Genomic DNA, 24,728 nt, shown 5'->3' on the forward strand with positions numbered 1-24,728 from the left:
ATTCAAGTGTTCATCGTAGTGCTGCTTACACCTTTCGATCACCGCACGGTCATCAGTCAAGATACCTCCATCTTTATCTCTGCACATTTCGGCCCGCGGCACGAAGCCTTTGCGAGATCCGTTGAGTTTCTGATAGAACTTCCGTGTGTCGTGAAAGCGGTACAGCTGTTCGAGTTCTTCGCACTCCTTCTCCTCTTGGTGGCGCTTCTTTTCCTTGAAGAGTCGGGTTTGCTGCCTCCGCTTCTGTTTGTATCGCTCCACATTCTGACGGGTGGCTCTACGCAGCATTTGTACCCGCGCTGCGTTCTTCTCATCCAATATCTGCTGGCATTCCTCGTCAAACCATTCGTTACGTCGATTCGGTGCCACACTGCCTAGGACGTTCTCCGCTACGCTGTTAATGGCTGTTTTCACGGCATTCCAACAGTCTTCAAGAGGGGCTTCATCCAGCTCTCCCTCTTCCGGCAGCGCGGTTTCGAGAGATAACGCGTAGTTTTCGGCGACCTCCGGTTGCTTCAGTCGCGCTAGATTATACCGTGGCGGGCGGCGGTATCGTATGTTGTTCACAACCGATAGTTTTTGACGTATCCTTACCATCACTAGGTAGTGGTCCGAATCAATGTTAGCGCCCGGATAGGTTCTGACGTCGATAATGTCTGAAAAGTGCCGACCATCTATCAGAACGTGGTCGATTTGTGATTCTGTCTGGTTGGGTGATCTCCAGGTGTACCGATGGTAGAGGTTATGCTGGAAGAAGGTACTACGTATGGCCATGTTCTTGGAGGCGGCGAAGTCGACAAGTCTTAGGCCGTTTTCGTTCGTTTGCGGGTGAGCGCTGAACCGTCCAATCACCGGTTTGAATTCCTCCTCCTGACCAACCTGAGCATTACAGTCCCCGATGATAATTTTGACATCATGTCTTGGACAGCGGTCGTATTCACGCTCCAACTGCGCGTAGAATTCGTCTTTGTCATCATCGGTACTTCCGAGGTGAGGGCTGTGCACGTTAATTATGCTTATATTGAAGAATCGGCCCTTGATTCTTAATCTGCACATTCGGGGGTTGATCGGCCACCACCCGATCACCCGCTTCTGCATCTCGCCCATCACTATAAAAGCTGTGCCCAGCTCGTGTGTATTGCCGCAGCTCTGGTAGATGGTATGACCATCTCTATACGTACGTACCATCGTTCCTTTCCAGCATACCTCCTGCAGCGCTACGATGTCGAACTTGCGGCTCTTCACTTCTTTAGAAAGCACGTGGGTACTTCCGAGGAAATTTAGAGACCGACAGTTCCATGTTCCTAATTTCCAATCGTTAGTCCGTTTTCGTCGCCTGGGTCTTTGCCGATTGTTCCGATTAGAGTTATTATTATTACTTACGGAGTCCATTGCTTTGGTTTTTTTTAGTGGTTCAGGCTTGCAAAGCCCGCAACCAACCCCACAGTATCGCCGGAGGGCCAACGTAGCTCGAAGGAGCCCTCCTCCCCTGTCAGCATACGACCTTGGTTTCCACCGGGGTTGGTTACCCGATCTCCACCCGAGGTTGCTCGTATCCCGGCTGGTACCACGAGGAGGTTGGGGTAGGAGTTGCTAGGTAAGAGGCTGTGAACCACTGTGGGGTCTATTTTATGCCCAGTGCACAAGGCACCGATGGTACGCATTACCAAGCCATTTACCAGCCAATGGATGGATGTACTATATAAACACTAAAAATTACAAAATAGTAGGTTTCAAACCTGCTTTTTTCATGTTGAATTTTTGGTCCGGAACAGAATGACCATTCTGTTCCGCATTATAGTGGTCTATGTGCATGGGACTCACTTGTGACAAAGATTGAGATAAAACTCCCATAATTTGGGCATTAGGTGAAAGTAGTTTATGAGCGTGTCGACTGGACTCCCCTCCCTCTATGGGAGCCCCCCCCCCACTTCCTAATCTGCAAAAGCCTTGTTTTCGTCAAATCCGCTAATTTTCTTTTGCTTATATCTCCGGAAATATTAAGTCTAGAAAGATACTGTTTTCACATTTTCAAAGAAAATTGCCCAAGGAGTTCGAAAAAGTAGTATTTTTTAGCACCAGTGCAGCCAAATATTTTTTAATTCGATTTGAAAACTAAAGTTCTATTTTTCTCTATTGGAATACATTTTAATCTCAAAAGTTCCGACTCCATCGTATTATACAGATTTTTTTACATTACAATCACTTATCGTCACGACGAAGTACTCCTTGCCGATCCAGAGACAACGTTTTGAAGCAAGCGGCCTCCAATTTCTTATGTAAAACCAAAAGTAAAATATTTTTTCAATGAAGCAGTGAGTCTCTATTCCCTGTTGTGAAAGCATGTATACAGTATGTAGTAACATTTTCCTGAGCAGTGTTGCCAGCTTTTTAGTTTAAATTTTGGAATTTGGCAACACTGTCAAATTTGTTTTTGATTTTTATATAAAAAATCTGGGAATACGATGGAGTTGGAATTTTTGAGATCAAATTGTATTCATTGGAAGAAAAATAGAAATTTAGTTTTTAAATCGAATCGAAAAATATTTGGCAGCATTGATACTAAAAAAAAATAATATTTTTTCAAATTCATTGGGCAATTTTCTTTGAAAATGTGAGAATAGTGCCTTTCTAGACTTAATGTTTTCGGAGATATAAGCAAAAGAAAATAAGGCCATTACAAATATTTTATAAAGTTTTTGTCCTTCCGGTGTTGAGTCACTGAACTGAGTCACTGGGGGGCGGGGGGGGGGCGAAAAAAAAACTTTTATTTAAAGTTCAAACGTGAAAAGCAAATCTATTCTTGCTTTTAAAATATACGTTATTATTTTTCATGCAAAAATCTACGAAAAAAGACAAAACCGAAAGAAAAGTTTCGGTTCCGAAAAAAGGCCGATTTTCGGAAATTCCGTTGTTTGAATTTTTCGAGTTTTTTAGGCTGTAGAACCCACAGACAATTGATTTTATGAAAAAAAATTAACTCATATCCTACAAATTATTGTTTTGCTCCCCGATTTTTCAAGCCAATTTTCAAGGTACGGGGGGGAGATGACAAAACCTTTTAAAATTAGGCCATTGCAAATCATTTTCAAAGTTTTTGTCCCCCCCCCCTTGGAAATTGGCTTGAAAAATGGGGGGGCAAAAAAATAATTTGTAGGAAATGAGTTAAATTTTTTTATAAAATCAATTGTCTGTGGGCTCTCCAGCCTGAAAAACTCGAAAAATGAGTGTACGAGTTGAGTTAACGCTTCTAGCACGAAATAGAAATCGAAGTTCAAACAGTGGAATTTCCGAAACTCGGCCAAAAAATTTTCTTTCGTTTTTATCTTTTTGTTCGTCGATTTTTGCATGAAAAATAACAACGTATTTATTAAAAGCAAGACTAGATTTGGTTTTCACGTTTAAACTTTAAGTAAAAATGCCTAAAATCCATTTTTTTTTGCTCGATTAAAAAATTCTCTTTGTTTTTTTTTTGCACCCCCCCCCCCCTTCAGTGGCCCAACGCCAGAGGGACAAAAACTTTTTTAAATATTTGTAATGGCCTTATTTGCAATAGCCTAAGTGGATTTGACGAAAACAGCCCAAGTAACAATTTGGGTTTTATAACACTCTTATGATGGTTTATATGACCGATGTTGGTCTTAAAAACCGCAATAAGAGTGCAATAAAACTAACATTGGTACTTGGGATGGCTTTTGCTTATAAAAAGGGGCTGATACCCCTTTTTATAAAGAATTTTGGAATTCTGATCGAATTTGGTAAAAATCCAAGAAGGTCCATTACAAGTTTTACTTTTTCTTGGTCACTTGACGTTTCACTTGACGACCCATTTTCAATTTATTCAATATTATTTTATATTTTAACATTATCTATACCTATAAAGAAGGATTTCTGTCTGTCTGTCTGTCTGTCTGTCTGTCCGTATGTTCCTTATAGAATCGAAAACTACTGAACCAATCGGCATGAAAATATGCATGTAGAAGTGTTTTGGGGCCAGGAAAGGTTTTAGTGATGGTTAGAAACCCCTCCCCCCACTAAGAGGGGGGGCTCCCATACAAATGAAACACAAATTTCTGCATAACTCGACAACTAATCAAGCAAATAGAACAAAATTTGGCATGTGGGTGTTTTCGGTGACAAGAATTTATTCTATGGTAAATTGAGACCCCTCCCCTCTTTATAAGGGGAATTATAACTCCTCTCCTCTTTAAAAGGGGGGGCTTCCATACAAATTTCCTCATAACTCGAGAACTAATCAAGCAAATGGAACCAAATTTGGCATGTGAAGGTTTTCGAGGGCAAGAATATTTTCTATAGTAAATTAGGACCCCTCCCCACTTTAAGAGGGGGGGCTCCTGTAGCAAAGAAACACAATTTTCCTCATAACTCGAGAAGTAATTAAGCAAATGGAACCAAATTTGGCATGTGGGTGTTTTTGGAGACAAAATTTTTTTCTATGATGAATTGGGACCCCTCCCCGTTTTAGGATGGGGGGATCCTATACACATGAAATACAAATTTCCTCATAACTGAAGAACTAATCAAGCAAATGGAACAAAATTTGGCATGTGAAAGTTTTCGAGAGCAAGAATATTTTCTATGGTGAATAAGGACCCCTCCCCACTTTAAGAGGGGGGGGGGGGGGCTCCTATACAAACGAAATACAAATTTCCTCATAACTCAAGAACTAATCAAGCAAATGGAACAAAATTTGGCACGTGGGTGTTTTTGGAGACAAAAATTTTTTCTATGATGAATTGGGACCCCTACCCACTTTAGGAGGGGGGCTTCTATACAAATGAAATTCAAATTTTCTCATAACTCGAGAACTAATCAAGCAAATAGAACCAAATTTGGCATGTGGGGGTTTTTGGAGGCAACCATTTTTTCTATGATGAATTAGGACCCCTTACCTTTTTAAGAGGGGGGCTCTCATACAAACGAAATACAAATTTCCCCATAACTCTAGAACTAATCAAGCAAATAGAACCAAATTTTTCATGTGGGTGTTTTTGTAGGCAAGAATATTTTCTATGGTATATTTTCTATGGATTTCCCCACTTTAAGAGGGGGGCGGGGGCTCCTATACAAATGAAAAACAAATTTCTTCATAACTCGAGAACTAATCAAGCAAATGGAACGAAATTTGACATGTAAGTGGTTTTGGACGCAAGATTTTTTTCTATGGTGAATTGAGACCCCTCTCTTCTTTAGAAAGCGAGTTATGGCCCATCTCCCCTTTAAGAGGATGGGCTTCCATACAAATGAAATGCAAATTTCCTCTTATCTCGAGAAATAATCAATCAAATGGAACCAAATTTGGCATGTGGGAGATTTTGGAGTCTTGAATTTATTTTACGATAGTTAGAGACCTCTCACCCCTGTGGTAGGGGGATATGGACTCTCATACAAATCAAACAGAAATTTTTGCGAAACCCAAAAGCTAATCGAACTCGAGAAATTCGAGACTCTTCCATAAAACATTAGTCAATACAAGACCACAAAAACTATCTATAGTAACACTAGATCATTCAGGACGAGACGGTCGCGAGTTTTGCCGGTGACCCGCCGTCGGAAGCGCCGACCACTGGGGGGCTTGCAAAACTCGAGATTGTGACAAAGATCATCCGAGATTCATGATTTATGTACAACACAGGTTAATTTGTGGCAATACGAAGTTTGTCGGGTCAGCTAGTTTCCAATATAGTACAGGGTAAATTTGAATTGCAATTCAAACAAAAGTGTATGAGAGAATTTTTCATTCAAACGAATATGAAATTACTCAGAGTAGTGAAATGTACTGTTCCGCTTCAAGTTTACCCTCTATATATTGAAAATAGTCTAGTTAAAGTGTTTAGATATAAAATCTTTTGAAAACTAATAAGATATATTCTTACACAAATCTAAGTGTAACAGTGTAGTTATCTTTCTTCTTCACTTTCGTCACTTTTTTATTAAGGGGGTTGCGCAGTCTCCTTTTGTCCAGCGCCTCTGCGGTTCATAGGTATACGGGTACCCGTGAGCCACATGCCCTGGCGGGTGTTGTGGGTTCAAATCCGGTTATAATCTTAGATTATAGCTTGGTTCGACCCATGCACCTTCCAGCATTGGACTAAAGGTAGGAGTCACAATGACTACTTGTTAAGCGTAGCAAGCAATAACCCCCCCACCTCAGCTTCCCGCTCTTTCCCCACCACCTGCTAGCTTTGATCAAGATCCGCGGTAGAAGACTACATCATCTGGTCAAATACTATTTCGTAATAAATATCTGTAATGAGATAAGAAAGTCTCTGGCAGAATTCGAGAGTGCTGGCTGAAATGGAATACTCCGCTGAAAGGATTTGATCAGATCCGCATGGATAGACTGTACTTCCCTGGACTGACATCGAAGGAGATGAAACCACTGGAACTCCACATCTTTAAGGATGGGAGAGAGAACTCATATGCTTGAGTGGCTTGAGAGCATTGGTTCGGGGACAGATTCGTAACTCTGCGGACCAAGCAACGAAAAAGGGGTCAGAGTCCCCGCTTGACGATGGATAGCTCGTAGTTCCGGGCTCCGGATTTCCTCAATCTTCCAGAAGAACAGTGGCCGAAAGTATCATTGGAGAGGCCAAAAGGGAAAGTACCGAAGAAATACCAAAACAATCACCAATATAACGAACACTATGTAACCGTTGGGTTACAAGTATAAGTTGTGGTGTGGAATGTCTCGTCCATTCCCTAAATGTGAGTGAAGAGCATCTAGGTTGTACTAAACGGATGAATCACTCAGCTGGCCATCTCGTCTTCACACAAATGTCGTCTTACCACCATGAGTGTGAGGTACATCTCATGGGTGGACGGGAGAAGTTTTGCTCAGAGCAAATCACTGCTCTCGGTGATATTCGGACTTGCCACTGCCTTGACTCACAACTTCCGCCCTCATAGTCTTTAAAAGCTCAACGTTCTCACAGTGAAACTTTCATTTGTTAGAAACTGGCACAGATTCCAGAAGTGCACGTCGTGTGTGCCGTTAAAACTAAACTAAAACTTAACGAAATCTAAAAGTTAATAATACGCTTTTGTCTGTGAGCAACATAAGGCTGAGTATTGTCAGTATTGTATCGAGAGTCAGCCAAATAGATTGTACAATAGAAAAGGTCCAGCGGGCCTTTTTTGTTTTACCGGATTATTTCCGGAGTTCCGGAGACGATTCCCAATGTGACCATCAATAACGTCGACCGTTTCTGGCTGGCTGGCTAGTACACCGGATGTGCCCACGTCTGCTGGGTTGTGCGTCACTAGACACGGCTATTGCTGAACCTTTCCTCAATCGGTACGACGTTTCTGGACTGTTCGACGACACCGGCTGAAAAATTCGTTCTACGTCACGACGGTTCCTGAGTGTTTGTCGGTTCTGCTTCTGGTTCTTCAGTTATCAGTATCACTGTCGCTTTTGAGGTTTTCTACGTACGTTTTCCTGAATCGGTGAGTGAAGTGGGTTTAACCTCTTCATTAAAGGTAGGCTGCAGATTTAGTGAAGAGAGGTGTCTAATACCGATTAATATTCCTGGCGCTCCTTTTACCCAGTATTCCCGCTGACTATTTACAGGTTAATAACTAAGTGGGATTTTAACCCGTCCTTAGCTCAAAACTTCGGAGGGAGTTGGGAACGAGTAGTGTGGAGCGTCAAAAGAGCGCTTAACAGCCTGCGTAGCTCACGGAATCCAATCGACGAAACGCTGTCGACAATCCTCGAAGAAGCAGAGTCCTTCGTGAACTCACGAATCTGGACGTTCGTCTCGCTTCAGTCTAGTGATCAAGTGCGTCTAGCTTAGGTGCAAACATGAAGTAGATTGGGACACCGTCAGATTTCGAAGCTGGCGTATTTCGAAGCCATGCATATGATTTCTGCATTCAACTTGTGTTTCACATATGATCATTTGACTGTTTTTTAAATGCAGTCAATCTGCCGCTTGGGAAGGCTGCCGCCTACAATTCATATGACCCCGCAAGAGAAGTCGTTCTTCCACTTTGCCTTCATATTTAAGCGTGTAACCTGCAAACTGACCGGGAGTATAAGGTGACGAATAGTTTCGTTTCTCTTTTGCTCCCCAAAGCGGGTACCCGCGGTAAAATTTTTTTCACCCGGCGTCGGTCCGACGCAAGCAAAATGTTCGTTTGTGTCGGACCGCGTCTGACCTGCTTCTTCCATGCACATGTAGTGATTCTTTTTTCCTAATGTGGAATCATTCGATAGCACGGTTGCTTTAGATTTTTTGAATTGATTGTTTTGCAGACATTCGCTTCTCCAAACGGCAAAGGAAACTTAATCGAAACAAAAATGTAAAAAAAAGATCAGAACGTATTCGTTCTGCTGTACAATCGGAAGTATGACTGCGCCAACCGCTGGTGCTGGTTGTATTATGCATAGCTTTTGTATTCCACGGAATGAATCTGAATGCGCGGTGGTGTCAGTTGAAAAAAGGGTGCGTTGAAGCCCTACTGCCCAGCACTAAGAACTACATTTCAACGGCTTAACATGGATTTATGCCTGGTCGGTCGGCCCGTATTGCTTTGTAAATCGAAAACAAGATGCAAATTGATGTCATTTATTTAGACCTGAATATTACTTTGCATCAAAGCGAATGGCTAAACTCGTATCTCAGCGTCAAACTCGGATAAGAATTTACCAATATATCTGGAGCTCCTCAAAGCAGCAACATGGGACATTTACTTTTCTCGAGCTTTCTTACTTTACTCTTTGTGCTGAAGAACTGTTATTTGGTTTGGTTTCCAAGGTAAACCACATGGATGATGGATTTGTTCGGCTAGCTTTGCATCATCTTCCTTGACGAAATTTATCCAGATAATTTGCCACCTTACGGAGGTAGCTGTCACCTACCTTATCACGACACACTTGAACACAGACGAAAAATACAAAGGGCCATATTCGTAGTCAAAGTCCTTAACGGTGAAATTGACTGTCCACAAGTGTTATCAATTTCCGGGCATCGCAACGAACTTTACGCTCAACGGGACTGCTGCAGAAACAATTCCATCGAACGGCATTTGGAGCTAACGAGCCAATTACAGACTTCGTTAGAATGTTACTTAAGGTGCTCAATCCGGCGTTACAAAACTGCAATTGAACTGTGCTTTCACTTCAGTAGATCAGATGCGCAGGGTTTGTAATGCTGAGAAACATTCGAAAGAAATTACAATTGCAGTCAAACGCACCTAGCTTTTAAAAGGTAAAATCTGTAAAAATGAGAACACTTGAAACTTCATGAGCTATTGCTATTCACCGAGCTACAACTTTTTTTTATATATTTTTACCTTTTTGAGAGAGATTGAAACATCAAATTTTGTTACCAATTTAGCAGTTCTTCCCGGTCATCATTGATTGATCGAGAAAAGTAGGTTGAACTGGATTTTTTTAACTATTGCCGCATTGAGCCCAAAAGAGGACGAAGCCGTTTAATTAATTTAACATTCAGAAAGTCGTTTCTCCTGCGAGATGCCAAAAAAGATGCTAAACCTGAACCGTTTATTTCGACTATCGAATTGACAAAATCTCTCAACGGTATTTAGTATGCATGTGATCTTGATTCAGTTTTATTTTAAACTTTTTTACATACCACCTTATCGTACTTTATTGCCGATAAGATACTGCTTACCGTAAACCTTTCGCTGATAATGCCGAAAAATATTCAATTTTAATAACCGGGCCGGGACCCCGGATTCATCGGGCTCATTTGGCTTTGCCAAAACCCAGTTCAATAACCTCCTTCGCTGTCACGTACGTCCATCTCAAACTGGTCCTGTCCCCACAATCCGCGAAATTTTGTCAACATCACAGCCGCCGGTGGCCGCCAATCTTCTTACCCATTTGTTTTCCTTTGTTTTCATTCAGATCTGCGCTTTTAATCCGCTTCGCGGTCGTTTTTTTTTTGTTTAATTCCTCTTTGTGGCGAATTTATTCACCAACACAACTCTAACATTCTCTGTTTTTAACTCGCCATCTCTTTCTTTCCCATTCCAGCGCATCGAGGAATTCCGAAAATCCTACGATAAAGCGATCGGTGACCTAGAAAATCTGCACCGGCTGCTGCTGGACAACCGAACGGTGCGGGCGAGCGAGTCGGAAACGGCCCTCAAATCCTGTCGGCAGCTCAATCAAGACGTGCAAAAGTTTCTCGCCCTGATCATGGACGGCGGTAAGTTGGCGGGCAGTCGCCGCGTTTATTTTAGCTCCAGCATTCTCCACTCCACTCCACTGTGACTAGACAGAAAATGTTTCTGTCCAAAATGGCACACGACTTGATACGTGGGTTTTTGACCGTTTTTTGGAAACGATTACTGATTTCTCCTGCCATTCCCGAAATGAAAGCTACTTTCTGTGGGTTTTCCTTTTTGGTTAAAGTTTTTTTCTTCCTTCCTTGCATTTATTTATGGTTAATTTTTGGAAACATGTTTATTTGAAGCGGAACTCCGCGAAGTTGGTGGCTTACTTTCGATTCGTCAGTAAGTAAGTAAGTTCCCAAATGGTTAAGTAAACAAAATACTGCTTTCATTTTGGACCTTCCTTATCCGGATGGTTTGCAATATAGGATGTGGAAGGAAAAGTTGGCTGGGGCAATTCCGGGTACTTGAACTCCAGCCGTTAAATTCAGCAAGCAAGTTTGCATAACAACCTTTTTAAATTTTTATTGGTTGTGCTGGTATTGTTCTCAAGCAACAATGTAATTTTTATTGCACTCTTATTGTAGTTTTCTTGGCAAAATTTCGGACATAAAAGCCATTTTAAGTTTGCAATAAAACCCAAATTTTTACTTGGTTACAGTAGCTCGCAAAGGTATGTAATTTATTTTTGCTTATTTCACTTTTAAGCGCAGAGCGGCCGAATTGATTGAATTTCATTTATACCGGTATTTTATTCTTTTCTGTGTAAGTTTTATTACAACAATCATTGCGTAACTACTCTCTAAGCGCGACAAACTTCAGGTCCGAGCGTATAAAATAAATCGCATAAAATAACAAGTTTTTTTTTATGGGCGCAGGCAAGGCATATTTTGATTCTGGAGGTCTCTTATCTTAGCCAAAGTCTTAGTCTGGTAGCGGTACAGAAACGTTTCGTTTTCAATTTTCTCGCTGTTTTACAGAGCCCATAAACATTTATGCGCGTAACAGAAATGTGGCACTAACGGGTGCAATCTAAACAGTTGTGATAGTTATATTGCAATTAAATAATTTTACTGCCATTTTGGTTGTGCGACTTTGTGCCAGCTAAATGACAAATTTGCGAGGTTTTACTCCGTGACTAGCGTTTATGCCAATGAACAACTATCATACAATTTGGAAAGTCATTTGACTGTTTATTAGATCCGTATGAATTTTAAATTTTTAAGTCGGTACGAAGTGAAATGGAATTTATCCACTGTTTATATTTTGTGAAACTGCTCGAAGAGAAAAATTACCCTTTTGCTTCATTGGAATAATAAAATTTTTGAATTGTTTAATGACTACAATTTATGCTTTATTTTCTATTCATTCGTAACAATTTTGTGTCCGCAGATGACGAGTGAAAGTCAGTAAGTAACTCGAAACATCCGGACAAACTGGCATTTAAATTTACATTTATTTTCGCTAAAAACCGCCACCGATCAAAAGAAGCAAACAATTTGAGTTGCGGCGATCATCACAGTGCAACCAATTTTGTTTGTCATAAATTATCCAAAAACTGAAAATATTACAGAACTTTTCAATATTTGTTCAATAACGTTTTGTTCAAATTTTCAGAGTGTTAAATTTCAACGTATTTTGAAGCTCTTTTCAATTATCAATATTTAACACTCTGTTGATCAACCAATCGAAAGGACTTGGGCAAACCTTTTTCCCTACTCCCTAGTCCCTACTATTTGTACAGACTCCATACTGACATTGCTACAGCTGTTCCCCGTATGGGACCCCGAATGGAACTGGCTTGTTAGAGGCTGCTGAGCTCGGACATAATTACGCTCTGTACGCTTTTTGTAGGAAGATATGTGAGATACTGTCTGGACCTGGAGACTTAATTGGTTCATAGCTTAGTTGGTGCCCAGATAATGGAAGCCACCGTGATCAGTCGGCGGCAAGCTATCTATAGTCTATAGTCATCTAAGTTGGTGAGCACGATTTTAGCTCTGTTGAATAAACGATTAGCTTCCCAACGAAAGCTACTGAAGATGTTATTCCATTAGGGCATCTTGCGGCATACTGACCGTTTTGTAAGCGGACAGTTTGCTGTGTAATTTTGTAATCCGGAATTCTAGATTATTAGCTGTGAGCTGCGATTAGATGCGTTGAGGGATTGATCCGATATCGGAACGAGAGGCACAATTTTTAGTAAAAGTAACCAACAAAGCCAGTCTTTGATGACTTTATCTATTATGCCTACCGTATTATGCCCCGTGTCCGCGTGACGTTTGATTCCTGCATCTCTTCGCGATCCACCAACACCTCAGGTATTCTGCAGGGTAGTAATATGGGACCACTACTTTTTTTACCATTTTTAAACGACTTCACGTTGCTATTGGATATCGGTTGCAGACTTGTGCAGGCGGTTGAATTGAAACTGTTTCTAGCAGTTTTAAACCCGATTATTATCGTTTTTATCGCATCGTGTCGAAAAGTTTTTATCGCATTTAAAACCCCAATTCTATTCAACTAACAGATTTAGAGGACTTAGTTGCGGAGCATAGACCACGTTAGTAACCTGAGCGTGTTACTTGACACTAAACTAATATTCGACATACACCTTGAATCGATTGTTTAGTAAGCAACGCGTCAGCTCGGCTTCGTTTCGAAAATTGGACGAAGATTCAACAACCCTCACTACCTTACTTTCTAACGGTAGAGGCTCTTGCTGTATCAAGAATTCCTCTCCACTGCACTCATCTGGTGATGTCCGAAATTTTTCAATTATTCGATTACCGATTAATCGGTGAGCGTTGTCTGCACTATTCGATTAATTCAACTACTCGTGCTGGGAGTATTCGATTAAAAAACATTCGATTGTTTTATTCGATTAAAAAACATTCGAAAAAAACATCAAACATTTGATGTGCCGCAAGATGAATTATTTCATAATCCGAAAATATCCCGCGGAACCAGGTACCGGATGTTCCGGAACCGATGGTAAAATGGCCATTTGGCTTCTAAATGACCTTATTTTATTTTCATCAGTCTTATTTAATCAATCCGATGTGATTTGATGTGTCGCAAGATGGGTTATCCTAAAATACAAAAATGGCCCCAAAACCCGGGTACCGGATGTTCCGGGACCAATGCTGATGTAGCCATTTGCCTTCAAAATGTCTTTATTATACTTTCAATAGTCTTACGTTATCAAGCTGATGTAATTTGACGTGTCGCAAGATAAATCATCCTAAAATTTAAAATTGTCCTCAAAAACCGGGTACCGTATGTTCCAGAACCAATGAGGAAATGGCCGCTTGGGTTCAAAATGTTCCCATTGCACTTCCATTAATCTTATTTTGTCAAGCCAATGTGATTTGATGTGCCGCAAAATGAATTATCTCAAAACATAAAAATGTTCCCCGGGACCTGGTAGTGGGTGTTCCGGAACTGACGCAGAAGTGGCCATCAGTCAACAAATATTCCCCAACATAGCTTGGGTGCTAGTTTTTGGCCATAGGTTTCAAACGAGGTGAAGAAAACGAAATTCGGATTGAAAATGGATGAATGAGAGCAATTTCAAAACTTGGGTCGTTTTCGACCCTTAATGCATAATATGTAACTTTTTTCTAATGCATTAGGAAGGTTAATTATTGATTTATAAGAAACAGGATTTTTCAATCTTTGCTGAAGAGATAGAAGGTTAGTGTCTTCAGAAAAATTTCTTGTAATAACATGCTTTCGCTGTAGAGATAGTAGGTTACTGTCTTCAGCAAAATTTCTCATAATAATATGCTCTGAAACTTCGTAGAACACATCAATCTGCTAAATTGATACTGAAGAAAAATAAAAATTTTATTTCACTTTTAGGGGAATTAATCAAAAGTTGAACTCCACCAAACGATAGAGCATTTTATTTCAAGAAACTCTTCTAAAGGTTTTATAAACCTAAAGCCAAGTTTTCCTATTCAAAACTCTAATGCACACGTTTTTTGCGTGGGAGGCAAACGTTGCTTTCTCTGGACCCTCTTTCTGTCATATATTTGGTTTTCGATGCATTGATTTGTAACCCAGTCTCTTGTCTGGCGTAGATTGCCTCCGCCGTCCCAAGGTTTCTAGTAATGATGTCGAGGTCGTCTTCAAAGGCTAGAAGTTGGTTACTCTTGCTGAAGATCGTTCCTCTCCCTTCGCTCACACCTTTAATAGCCATATTGAATAACATACAGGACAGTTCATTCCCTTACCGCAATCCTCTACGCGATTTGAAACGACTCAAGAGTGCCCCCGAAACTCGCTCCAGAATAGCTTTGATTAACCCGACAGTTTGTTCGGAAGACCACTCTCGTGCCATTATCTGCCATAGTTGTTCGCGCTCGACTGTATCGTATGCTGCCTTGAAATCTTCGGAAATATGATGCGAACCTGCTATCTAGTTCATGTACTTACTAGCTAGTTCATACAAAAAGTTAATTTTTTCAAGTGTGATATCCCCTTAATATCTAATTGTGCAAAAAAGAGAAGAGATGCAAAATACTATTTTAAGTATTTTCGCCGAAGAGCAGGTGAAAAACTTCAGGAAAGGCGAGAAAAGACTTTTGACCGGCTTTTTACAGAATGGTCTCACTGTGCGGCGTTGACTAGCGTAATGCAGCGGTAATTACATCAATCTAGCCGATCGCCATTTTCGTAGGTGGGACAGACTACAACTTCCATCTACTTCTCCGGTAGTTTCTCCTCCTCCCAGATCCTTGAAATTACCTAGTGAAGTGCCGGTGCTAGTGGAACTTGGCCATTTTTGTAGAGCTCTGCCAGGAGTCCGTCCTTTCCGGCGGTTTCGAGATCGAGAGCCGCCAGCTGTTATCGCTTATAGGCATTCTCAGCCCAAGCAACAATGTGAGTTTTATCGTACTCATATGACGGTTTTCATGACCAATTTTAGTCTCTAATGCCATAATAAGAGTGTAATAAAACCCAAATTATTACTTGGGAGGGTAACTTCCGTTCCGTCTCCTTGTACTATATCACCATTGAGACGCACTTCGAAGAACTTCTTCCACCTGTCAACGAACACGAGCGTTTGTGACCAAGTTTTTCTCATCGTCTGTCACATATCAGGCTTTGGTGTGGGATGGAAAGTATTAAAACACACAAAGACAGACAGATGGAAAGACAGAAAGACAGAAAGAAGAACAAGAATGAAGTCAGAAGAAATCCTTGATAGAAAGTCAGAAACAAGGCCAGAAAGAATACTTTTAACAAAAGTCTATTTACTTGGATGAAAAAAGGTAGGGAGACTGGAAGAAAGTAAAAAAGTGAGCCAAAAAGAAAGCCAAAAAAAAGGTCAAAAAACAAAATGTATAAAAAAAAAGTTAGATAGAAAACCAGACAGACAGTAAGAAAAAGTCTAGAAAAGGGATACCGTGAACCATATTCTGCGCAGTTAAGATATTTTTATGATACCTCCGCTATTCTAAGTATTATAGATTTAAATTAACAACGTGGTTAGCCTCAACGTGTAGTGCTACGGTCTATAATATCCGGTAAAAAATATGGGAATTAAAAATCGATCAATAATTAAGTATATTTTTCGTTTTGTAAACTTAACCATTGTGCCTAATTCTGCGCACTTTCTTGCCCATGTTCCTAATTCTGCGCATGTTTGCTCCTAATTCTGCGCACCTAAAAAGTGAAAATAAATACTCCTGCCATGCTGTTTATGTCTATGTGATGCTGAAAGCACACCAAAAAATCCGGCAATAGCCATTACCATAATTAAATCCATGATCCGGCCTTCTTGTGCTGTCCGGTTGGCAAAGGAATATTGCTATCATGTTGATTGCCTCATTTTAAATATTTTATTCTCGCTAACGTGAAGGGTGAATTGATTCGGGTTTTCTGCATACTGAACATTACACTGTAAACTAATACTAAAAATTGTGTTTTCATGTAGAAACCACTTCCCCACTCTCTGACAGCCCCTTGAGGTTAAACCAAAATGACATTAAAAAAAATGGAAGACATGGTTTCATCAATTGGCGCTCGTAGGTTCGGACCCTGAGACACAGCACAGGATGCCAATCGATGCAAGTTATAGATTCTACTTGAATTTTCATGCCTCTAAACCACAGCCTTTTGGGTGAGGTTGCGTATTCTTTCGCGATTTCTTCGTAGGATACATTACTGCGCAGAATTTGGAACATGAATAAAAAATCTGTGCCTAAATCTGCGCATTATTGCATCGCATTTTTCTAAGGAAAGCAATGCATGCAATCACTCTTTTTGTCTAAAACGTGACTAAAATTAATTATTCTTTCTAATTATGCTGGGTAATTTGATGATTGCAAAGATTTTCGATCATAAATTTGTTAATTTTCTAGAAGAACAATCTTAGTGTTGGTGCTAGTGACGATGTTTTCTGTCATATAAAATACTTTCAGTTTCACATTAGATTATTTCGCTCTCAAATATTACGACCCGTTTGTGAATAATGGCGTAATATTCAACAGACATTTATAAAAAAAATAACGCAATGATCATAGTTATGCACAATGTTAAAAAATACTTATATAAAGAAAAATGCGCAGAATTAGGAGCGGTCACGGTGCAAAAATATTCATAAACAATTACACGACAAGACCACCAAAAAAGCTAGTAAAAAGATCAGTAAAACGGCCAGAAAACGGTCTAGATAAAAGTTAAGAAAAATGCCAGAAAAAAAGCCTGCAAGAAGGCTAGTGACAGGCGCGTAAAAAATCAGGAGCAAGACGAGGACAAAATCCAGAAGGAAGACCAGAGAAAATAGGCCAAATATGGCCAGAAATAGATTGTTGAAAGAAAAAGGCCAGAAATATATTCAGTGAACAGTCCAGAAAATAGATCTGAAATTAAAATAAAAACAAGAAAAATATCTAAAAGAGAACCAGCAAGAAGGCAATAAAAATGCCAAAAATATCAGCTAGTAAAAGGTCTCAAAAGAAATCATAACAAGAAGTCACAAAAAAAGCCAGAAAAAGGATAAAAAAGGGTCAAGAGGTAGATTAAAGAAAGGCGCGAAAAAAGGCAAGAAAGTAGGCTAAGAAGCACACCAGAAAGGAGACCAACAAAATTTCAGAAAAAATCTAGAAAAAATATCTAAAAAACAGCATTGATGCCAAAAACCAGAAAAATTGGTCAAAAATACAGGATAAACCCAGAAACAAGGTATTAACACTGCTGCGAAGCAGGCCAATGCAAAAAGCTTACCCCTCGGGGAACAAAAGTGACATTTGGTTGCTGACAACGGAAGTTATGTCAGAAGAAAAATATAAAGCACAATGAATAAGAAATTAATAAGGAGAATAGATGTTAAAGCTAGAGCTGAAATTTCATGCATCTAATTCTAAGTTTGTTTCATTCTAAATTTGTTATTCACGCCTCTAAATTAAGATTGGTAAAATTAATTGGTAAATTGGAAACTAAAGCAAGTGAGACTAAATGCTATTATAAAATAAATAATTAAAATTAATTGCTCATATGTAAATAGCCGAACCGCGTTATTGTAAACCGGTAGCAAAAACGAGGCGAGGCAATATAGGTCAGAAACGGTGTGTAGGAGAATGAGGATTGGCAAATCGTTGTAAGTAATAACTTGATTATATAAAACAAATTCTTAGAGAAATATATTTGCAGTTTGAGTTGCACATAAGAGGCTGCTACAAAACTTAGCTAATTCGATTCCGAACACTTGATACCTTGTGTTCAGAAAAGTTCAGTTAAGTTCAGAAAACAGGCTAAAAAAGTTCCAGAAATTAACTAGAAAAAGGCCAAAATGAAGGCCAGAAAGAAAACGAAATAAACGCGCTAAATAAGGTCATAAAAACGACCAGAAAGAGAGCCCAAAAAGGCTAGAAAAAAACAAGAAAAAGTGCAGCAAGAATCAGAAAAAAGGCCAGATAAGACGCGATAAAAAAGACTCGACAAAACACCATGAAGAAAAATGGTCCGAAAGATGATTACAGAGAAGGCCGAAACGATTGGGCCTGAAATAAGGCCAGAAAGAATATTTGAGTAAAAAGCCAGAAGAATAAAAGGCAGGATAAAGCCAGAAAGAAGCTCAGAAAGAGTACCAGAATTACGGCACGAGCGAGGAACAAAAATAAGGCTGAAAAGGTCCATAAAACGGCTAGTCAAAAAGTCAAAAAGAAGGCCACAAGGAAGGCTAAATGAGGGTGTTGAAAAGGTCAGAAAAAAGGCTAGAAGGACGGTAAGAAAAAATCAGAGAAAAGGTCCAAAAAGGTCAGAAAATGATCCTAAAACACACTAAAAAGAAAGCCAGAGAAAATGCTACAAAAGGACAAAAGAAGGCTAGTAAAAAAACCTTCGAAAAAGCGTAGAAAAAAATTTAGAAAAGGCAAATGTTAAGGTCACATAAAATGCCGGAAAATGGTCGGAAAAAGACCAGAAATATGCCAAATTAAACGTTGGAAAAAATGGTAACAACACCATAATGAAGGCCAGTTATTCATGATAGTCATAGAAAGGACGGAAAGAATACCAAAGAAAACGATAAAGAATACCCGAAGACAGGCCCGAAAAAAAAACGGGAAGGAAGGTCTCATAGAAGAACTGAAAATTACCAGAAAGAAGGCTAGGAATTTATACATAAAGTTAGAAAAGACTTGAAAATGGCTAAAAAGTAGGCCAGAAAGAAGGCTGTAGAAAAAAACACTAATAGGTCACTAAAAAGGTCAAGAAAAAGGGCTGAAGGTAGGCGACAATAAAGACCACAAAGAAGACCAAAATAAAGGTTAGAAATAAGATCAGAAAGAAGGTTAAAAATGCTCAGAAATAAATTTGAAAAAAGATCAAAAAGAAGACTAACCAAAAGACTAGAAAATGTTACTGTTTAAAAACAAGGTGAAATAGGTAAAAAACAAAAAGGCCAGAAAAAAGACAAGAAAACGCTTAAAAAACAACATATAAGCTAGACAATGGCCGTAAAATAAACTTATTAAGAAGCCACAAAAAGACCAGAAAAAAGGCAAAACAGGCTAAAAAAGACCAAAAAGTAGTCCAGAAAAAGATAGAAAATAGACTAGAAATAAAGGTAGAAAATTGCCAGTAAGAAGAAAGCCGAAGAAAGGCGGGACGAAAGGCAAGATGGAAAGCCTGGAAAATAACTAGAAATGAAGCCCAAAAATGGCCCGAAGATTGGTTCACCTTCTCATAGAACTTGCGCATCTCAATGGTCTAATGGTCTAATGGGAATAGTTGTTCTAGCTCTTTACGATCACTGTCCTTCTGGCGCTTATTCTGCCTCAGGGTCGTGGTAAACATCCCAAGTAACAATGAAGGTTCTATTTCACTCTTATGGTGGTTTTTATGACCAAAATTGGTCATAAATCCCATTATGAGAGTATAATAAAACCCAAAATGTTACTTGGGATATTAAGTCATTCTTAAATGGTAAAATAGCTTAAATGGTAAAAAGTCGGAATTTGCGAAAACCAAACGGCAATAAAGCAGCTATAAAACTAAAGAGGTCCACACTAAAGTAAGCTTGACAATGTGGCCAGAGTTTTCCCAACATTGTAAATTGGGATGTAAAGACTGCTCCTTAATTATAAAGTGGACACTCAGTTTTAGTAGGAAACTACTTAACTACTTAAAAGTGTGCGTTATGATTAAATCATGTGAAATACAAGATTACTTGATTATTTCTGACCGAGTAAGGTTTTCTTCCATCGTTCTTGGGATGCCTTTGGATTATAGTCCCAGTACTCAGCTAGCTTGCAGCAATTGTAGCAACTGGCCCTGCATTTGTCCTGTACTCGAGCAGGTGACTGCGAAATTTGTCGTAATTATTTCCGGACATTGTTCTGCCAACTTTGTTTTAAGCTAGCAGAACAACATTTTTTTCTTATGAAACAATGGAGCATTAAATTTACCGTTAAGAGCATTGATATGGATCATTCGAGCATCAATTAATCGAATAGTTTAGGTTATGTTCTGATAACCTTTGCATTTCTAGCCTAAGAAAAATAATTTTATGTACAAGTTGTAGAAAACCATGTAGATAATCTGGTTAAGATTTTTTTTTATAACCGCTCTTTTTACAAGCCATGGTTATGGAAAGGAAAGTTATGAAACAATGTTGTGTTGATAATCTGTATTGACAAAGAAGCGAAAAGTCTGATAGACATTTATACCCAAGGCTTTGCTTTGGTTCAAGAATTATGAATGTTTGAAACCAGCAAATTCTCGAAAATTTCTAATGGAGTTTGAATTTATTGGGTCCATATACTATGCCTATGTACTATATTCTAATTTGGATAAATCACCATATCTGTCAGAATGGTATTTCTTCGTTATTTCTTTGTTGCTAAATATATTCCTATTTCATGGTTGGACATCTCATGCTTCAAAGTATTATCACAGTAAAACTTTTTACAAAAATTCCGAATTTTCGCTAAAATTAGAACACTAATTAAAAATATTTTTTTTTTGTTTTACCTCCCCCGGCAACAGGAAACAAACTGCTGGTCCACATCGGTGACCTGCAGAGTACAAAACCGTTCATATCGCAGGACCTGCTGGATGGGCGAGAATCAGTCAAACTGATGCTCAACACCATGGATCGAAAGCAGTCGGCGCTGAATTTGGCCCTACACGAGCTGGAATGCAACGTCGAAGAACTCCGAGAGCTGGCAACCCTCGAGGAGGGCGTTTCGTACGTAACCAACTGGATCCTAACCACGGCGGAAGCGATGCTGAACGCCCAGCTAAAGGTGGGCTACGATGTCACGACGGCCGATAAACTGCGCCTGGAGCACGAGATACTCGAGCTGCAGTGCTGGAAAACGTACGGGTTTTACGCGGAGCTAATCTACAAGATCGATAACTTTCCAAAGATGAAGGATTCGGAGGCCTACAAGGATCTGATGTCCCAGCGGGAGTGGATGGACTTTGTCTGTCGGAGTTTCGCCCAGCGGCTGGAACGACGGCGGAACGTGCTGATCACTTCGGTGCGCTTCTACCGGCTGGTTGCGGAGTACTTCGACCGAACGAGCGAAGTTTTCCAGTCGCTGATTATGGGCGACAAGGTGGAGGATTTCGACCTGGCAAATGCCAAACTGCAAAGATTGAAGGATAGTCAACAAACATTGGGTGAGATGGGATTTAAATTTTTGTTATCCGTTTAATTATCTGTTTTTTTTTTTCTGTGACTTAGATACTGTCGAGAAGGAAATTATCAAGGAGGGCGAAAAGCTGAGCGACATCCTCTTGATGCCGGTGAAGGACGCCGTCGGACGGGAAGTGAACGTGGACTACAGCGAAGATATTGCGAACGTACGGGACATCCTGGATGCTACGATTTCGCGATCGCGAATTTTCGTTGAAAGTGTAGAACTCCAGAAGCTGACCTTGGATCAAATCACGCACATCTACAAGTACGAAATGGATGCGGAAACGGCCCTCCAGTGGATGGATGACCTGTACAAGGTGATGATTCGTTCGCACACCCACGTGGGAGCGAATGTCTACGAAATACAGGCGCAGAAGGACGAGCATCAAACTTTTCAGGAAACCGGTAAAGGTACCTACAACTACGGTTGTCAGTTGCTGAATGCTTCTCTAGCACTGCGGCAATCCTGTAAGTTGGAAACGGATCGCAACATAGAGATGACCCAGCATCTGCAGGGAACGTGGAAAAAGTTCCAGGCCGTCAGTCAGGAGCAGATGACGCGACTTCGCGTATCGGCCGTATTTCACCGAAGCGTCGAGGAGCATTGCACCAAACTGTACGAGCTGAAGGAGAACGTACTGCGGATCGGTGACATCGAGGAGGCCAACCGGCGGAAAGTGCGGCTGAGAAAATGTCTCGGCAGCCGGGAGCGACTGCTAGTGGAGGTGGGCCGTATGGTTCGGCTGGGAAGACTGCTGAAAACGAGACTGAAAGAACCGTTCCTGCTGGATGATCGGTGTGAGACGTAAGTTGAGTGGTTTTGTATACTTATTCAGCGCAGAGAAAAAGAGAAATCACTATTATTGGGGAATTTTTTGTCGCTAAACAGTCGCAAACATACGTTCGGCAGTGCTCGACGAAATATTGCTAAACTAAAGCGTTTAAGCAGTCAGCTGTTTTCGAATTAGATGTATTTCCACTCTTTTCTGGTTTCATTGCATTTCGGTGTGAATGCCGTATAGACAGTCTGGCCCGTCCGGCGTGGCGTTTCGTATGCTCATTAAGCCGATACAACGTCAGCCACTGCCACTGATTTATTAATAAACCATATAAAGCTTCCTGCTCCGTCAGGGCTGTAGGACTGCCGTGCTCACATTTCAAACATAATTCGTATAGCAGAAGAAAATGAAAAACTTGATTAAGAAATTTTGTTATGCTTTTTTTTCTATAGTGTGATTTTTTTTGGAATTTAATTTTGGATTCTGTAGTCTCATATTACATGTCTTTTTTGTGCCGAATATGCTGAACTAAAGCAGGCTTAACTATTACCATTGAATTTTGAAATCCAAAGAAACTAGACAGTTTTTTTCTGCTCATTGTTCTGTTGATCAACTAGCTGAGTGCCCGTTCTTACATGGGATTCAAAATTAGTCTGTGCTTGCTGATCTCCAAGAAGTCAAACGAGATATCAGGGTGCTGAAGATCATCAAAGCCGCCGGCACTGACTGCCTACCAGCAGAGTTGTCATCGGCTCTACACTGGGTAGAGCCCAAGATTTAGGAGGACGACCTACAAAAAGAGTGATCGGCTCGACTGCCGTAGCCGCCGGCGTGGTAAACGCCGCCTACAAGGTACTCTTCTATTATCAGGGTACTATCAAGCGGGTTTAATGCGGAGATCGCGCGACTACAGACCAATTTTTTACCATCGGACAAATCTGGTAGAAATTTTACGAATACAAAGTGCCCACGCATGCCATCTTTATTGATTTCAAAGCAGCATACGATACAGTCGATCGAGACCAGCTACGGCAGATGACGCACGAAGACGGTTTTCCGGATAAATTGAAATATCAGACACAGTCTGATGTATTTCGTACGCATCTAGGGGACACTCTCGAATCCGTTCGAAATGCGGCGAGGGTTGCGATAAGGTGACAGCGTATTTTGTATTAAAGATTCTGGATGACCGTGTAACGAAATCGTTTCTCTCCAACAACCAAATAGGCACCAGGAACAGAGGAGCTCAACGTCCGGGATGCCTTTGTTGTGGGCTCTCGCGCTATGGAAGTGGTCGAATCTTTACACGAGTCTCATTCAATCGCTTTGAATGTTCCACTGGTTCGTCATGATCCAATCCGCTAAAATCTATTATTCCTGAAGTTGAAGTGAGTTTGGAGCTCCGTAACCCTTCGGTTCACTATGCTTTTTAAGTAAAGTGTCCATTAGGATTAGGACATTGTGGAATATCTCTTACCGTGCTTGGTTCAAACTTCCCATCAATGAATATTTCAGAGTTCAATGACACAACCTCACAAATCTTGGAGGCGTTTATCGCTTTATCAATTTCTACTGCCAACCAATTGCTGCAGGCATCTGAAAACCTTAAAATAGCAAACTAATGGTTGAAGTTGGTGACTGCTGTGGGGAGGAATCGAAAGCATACGAATCCCATTTTCCCGAAAACAAACACTGCAGAACTAGATCTTTGAAGAACTTTTGGAAATGTTCGTTCGTACTTAACTGCAGATCACTGAAAGTCACTGCAGAAAGTCTTGCCGTGCGTTCTGTACTGCTGGACAGGCTTAATCGCGGTCGTAAGAAATCTTATTGGGTTGAGGGGATTATTTTGCCACTTTTTCTGGTGCACTTTCTGAGCAAAGACATCAATTTGGTCTAGGTTTAATAGCCTTAAAAAATCTGCGACCTATCGAGACTAGGAGACTCTGTCCCATTTTTTCTAAAAGCATAAAAAGCATAATCGAAGTCATAGTAAACAGATTGTAAAGATAACTGTCGTACCTGCTTGAAAAGCACGGCGATCGCAAAGAAAATGTATGGCGACCAGAATCGAAATTATGGAAATACACCCTGCGGAAAGTCGTAGTTTTACGTCAAAATCGTAAAGAAACCGAAAGCAAAAATGAGGATAAACTGGACAAAAAAGAAAAAAAACGGAATAAAGAGAGAAAAAACAAATAGAAAAGCAGGAACAGAAAAGGAGAAAATACGGGAAGAGAAAAATGAACAAACGGGAATAGAAAAGGAGGAAAAGTGAGACAAAATAAAAAATACAGAAGGAAACAAAAGAAAACGAAGACAAAAGCCGAAAAATAGAACGTGATCCGTCAAAGGAGGAAAAAATAGGACATAATAAGACGAACAGGAACAGACGAAAACGAAAGACACGGTAGGAAAAGAGTAAAAAATCAAAAATAGACCAAAACCGGGGCTTGAAAAAAAGTAAAAAAGTCGATTTAAGCACAGCAAACAACAAAACACGAGTCAGGAAAGGAGGAAAAATGGGTAAAAAAAGGTGAGCCAAAAACAGAATAAAAGAGACAGATAAAAACGAACAAAAGTGGAATCAAAAAGTGGAAAAATGGAACGGCTAAAAACATAAA

The 24,728-nt window shown here is 40.2% G+C and overlaps 1 protein-coding gene across 1 annotated transcript in view; it reads left to right on the forward strand.

The window, feature by feature from the left end:
• The window catches only part of LOC128737489 (SEC14 domain and spectrin repeat-containing protein 1-B), a 63,990-nt gene that overhangs the window by 32,631 nt on the left and 6,631 nt on the right, over positions 1–24,728 (forward strand). Inside the window, exons 4-6 of the mRNA XM_053832131.1 lie at positions 10,028–10,202; positions 20,668–21,306; positions 21,371–22,130. Coding sequence (XP_053688106.1) covers positions 10,028–10,202; positions 20,668–21,306; positions 21,371–22,130 — 1,574 coding nt within the window. The remainder of the gene's footprint in view (positions 1–10,027; positions 10,203–20,667; positions 21,307–21,370; positions 22,131–24,728) is intronic.

Source organism: Sabethes cyaneus, chromosome 2 (genome assembly GCF_943734655.1).
Source record: "Sabethes cyaneus chromosome 2, idSabCyanKW18_F2, whole genome shotgun sequence".
Classification (NCBI taxonomy): Eukaryota; Metazoa; Arthropoda; class Insecta; order Diptera; family Culicidae; genus Sabethes; species Sabethes cyaneus.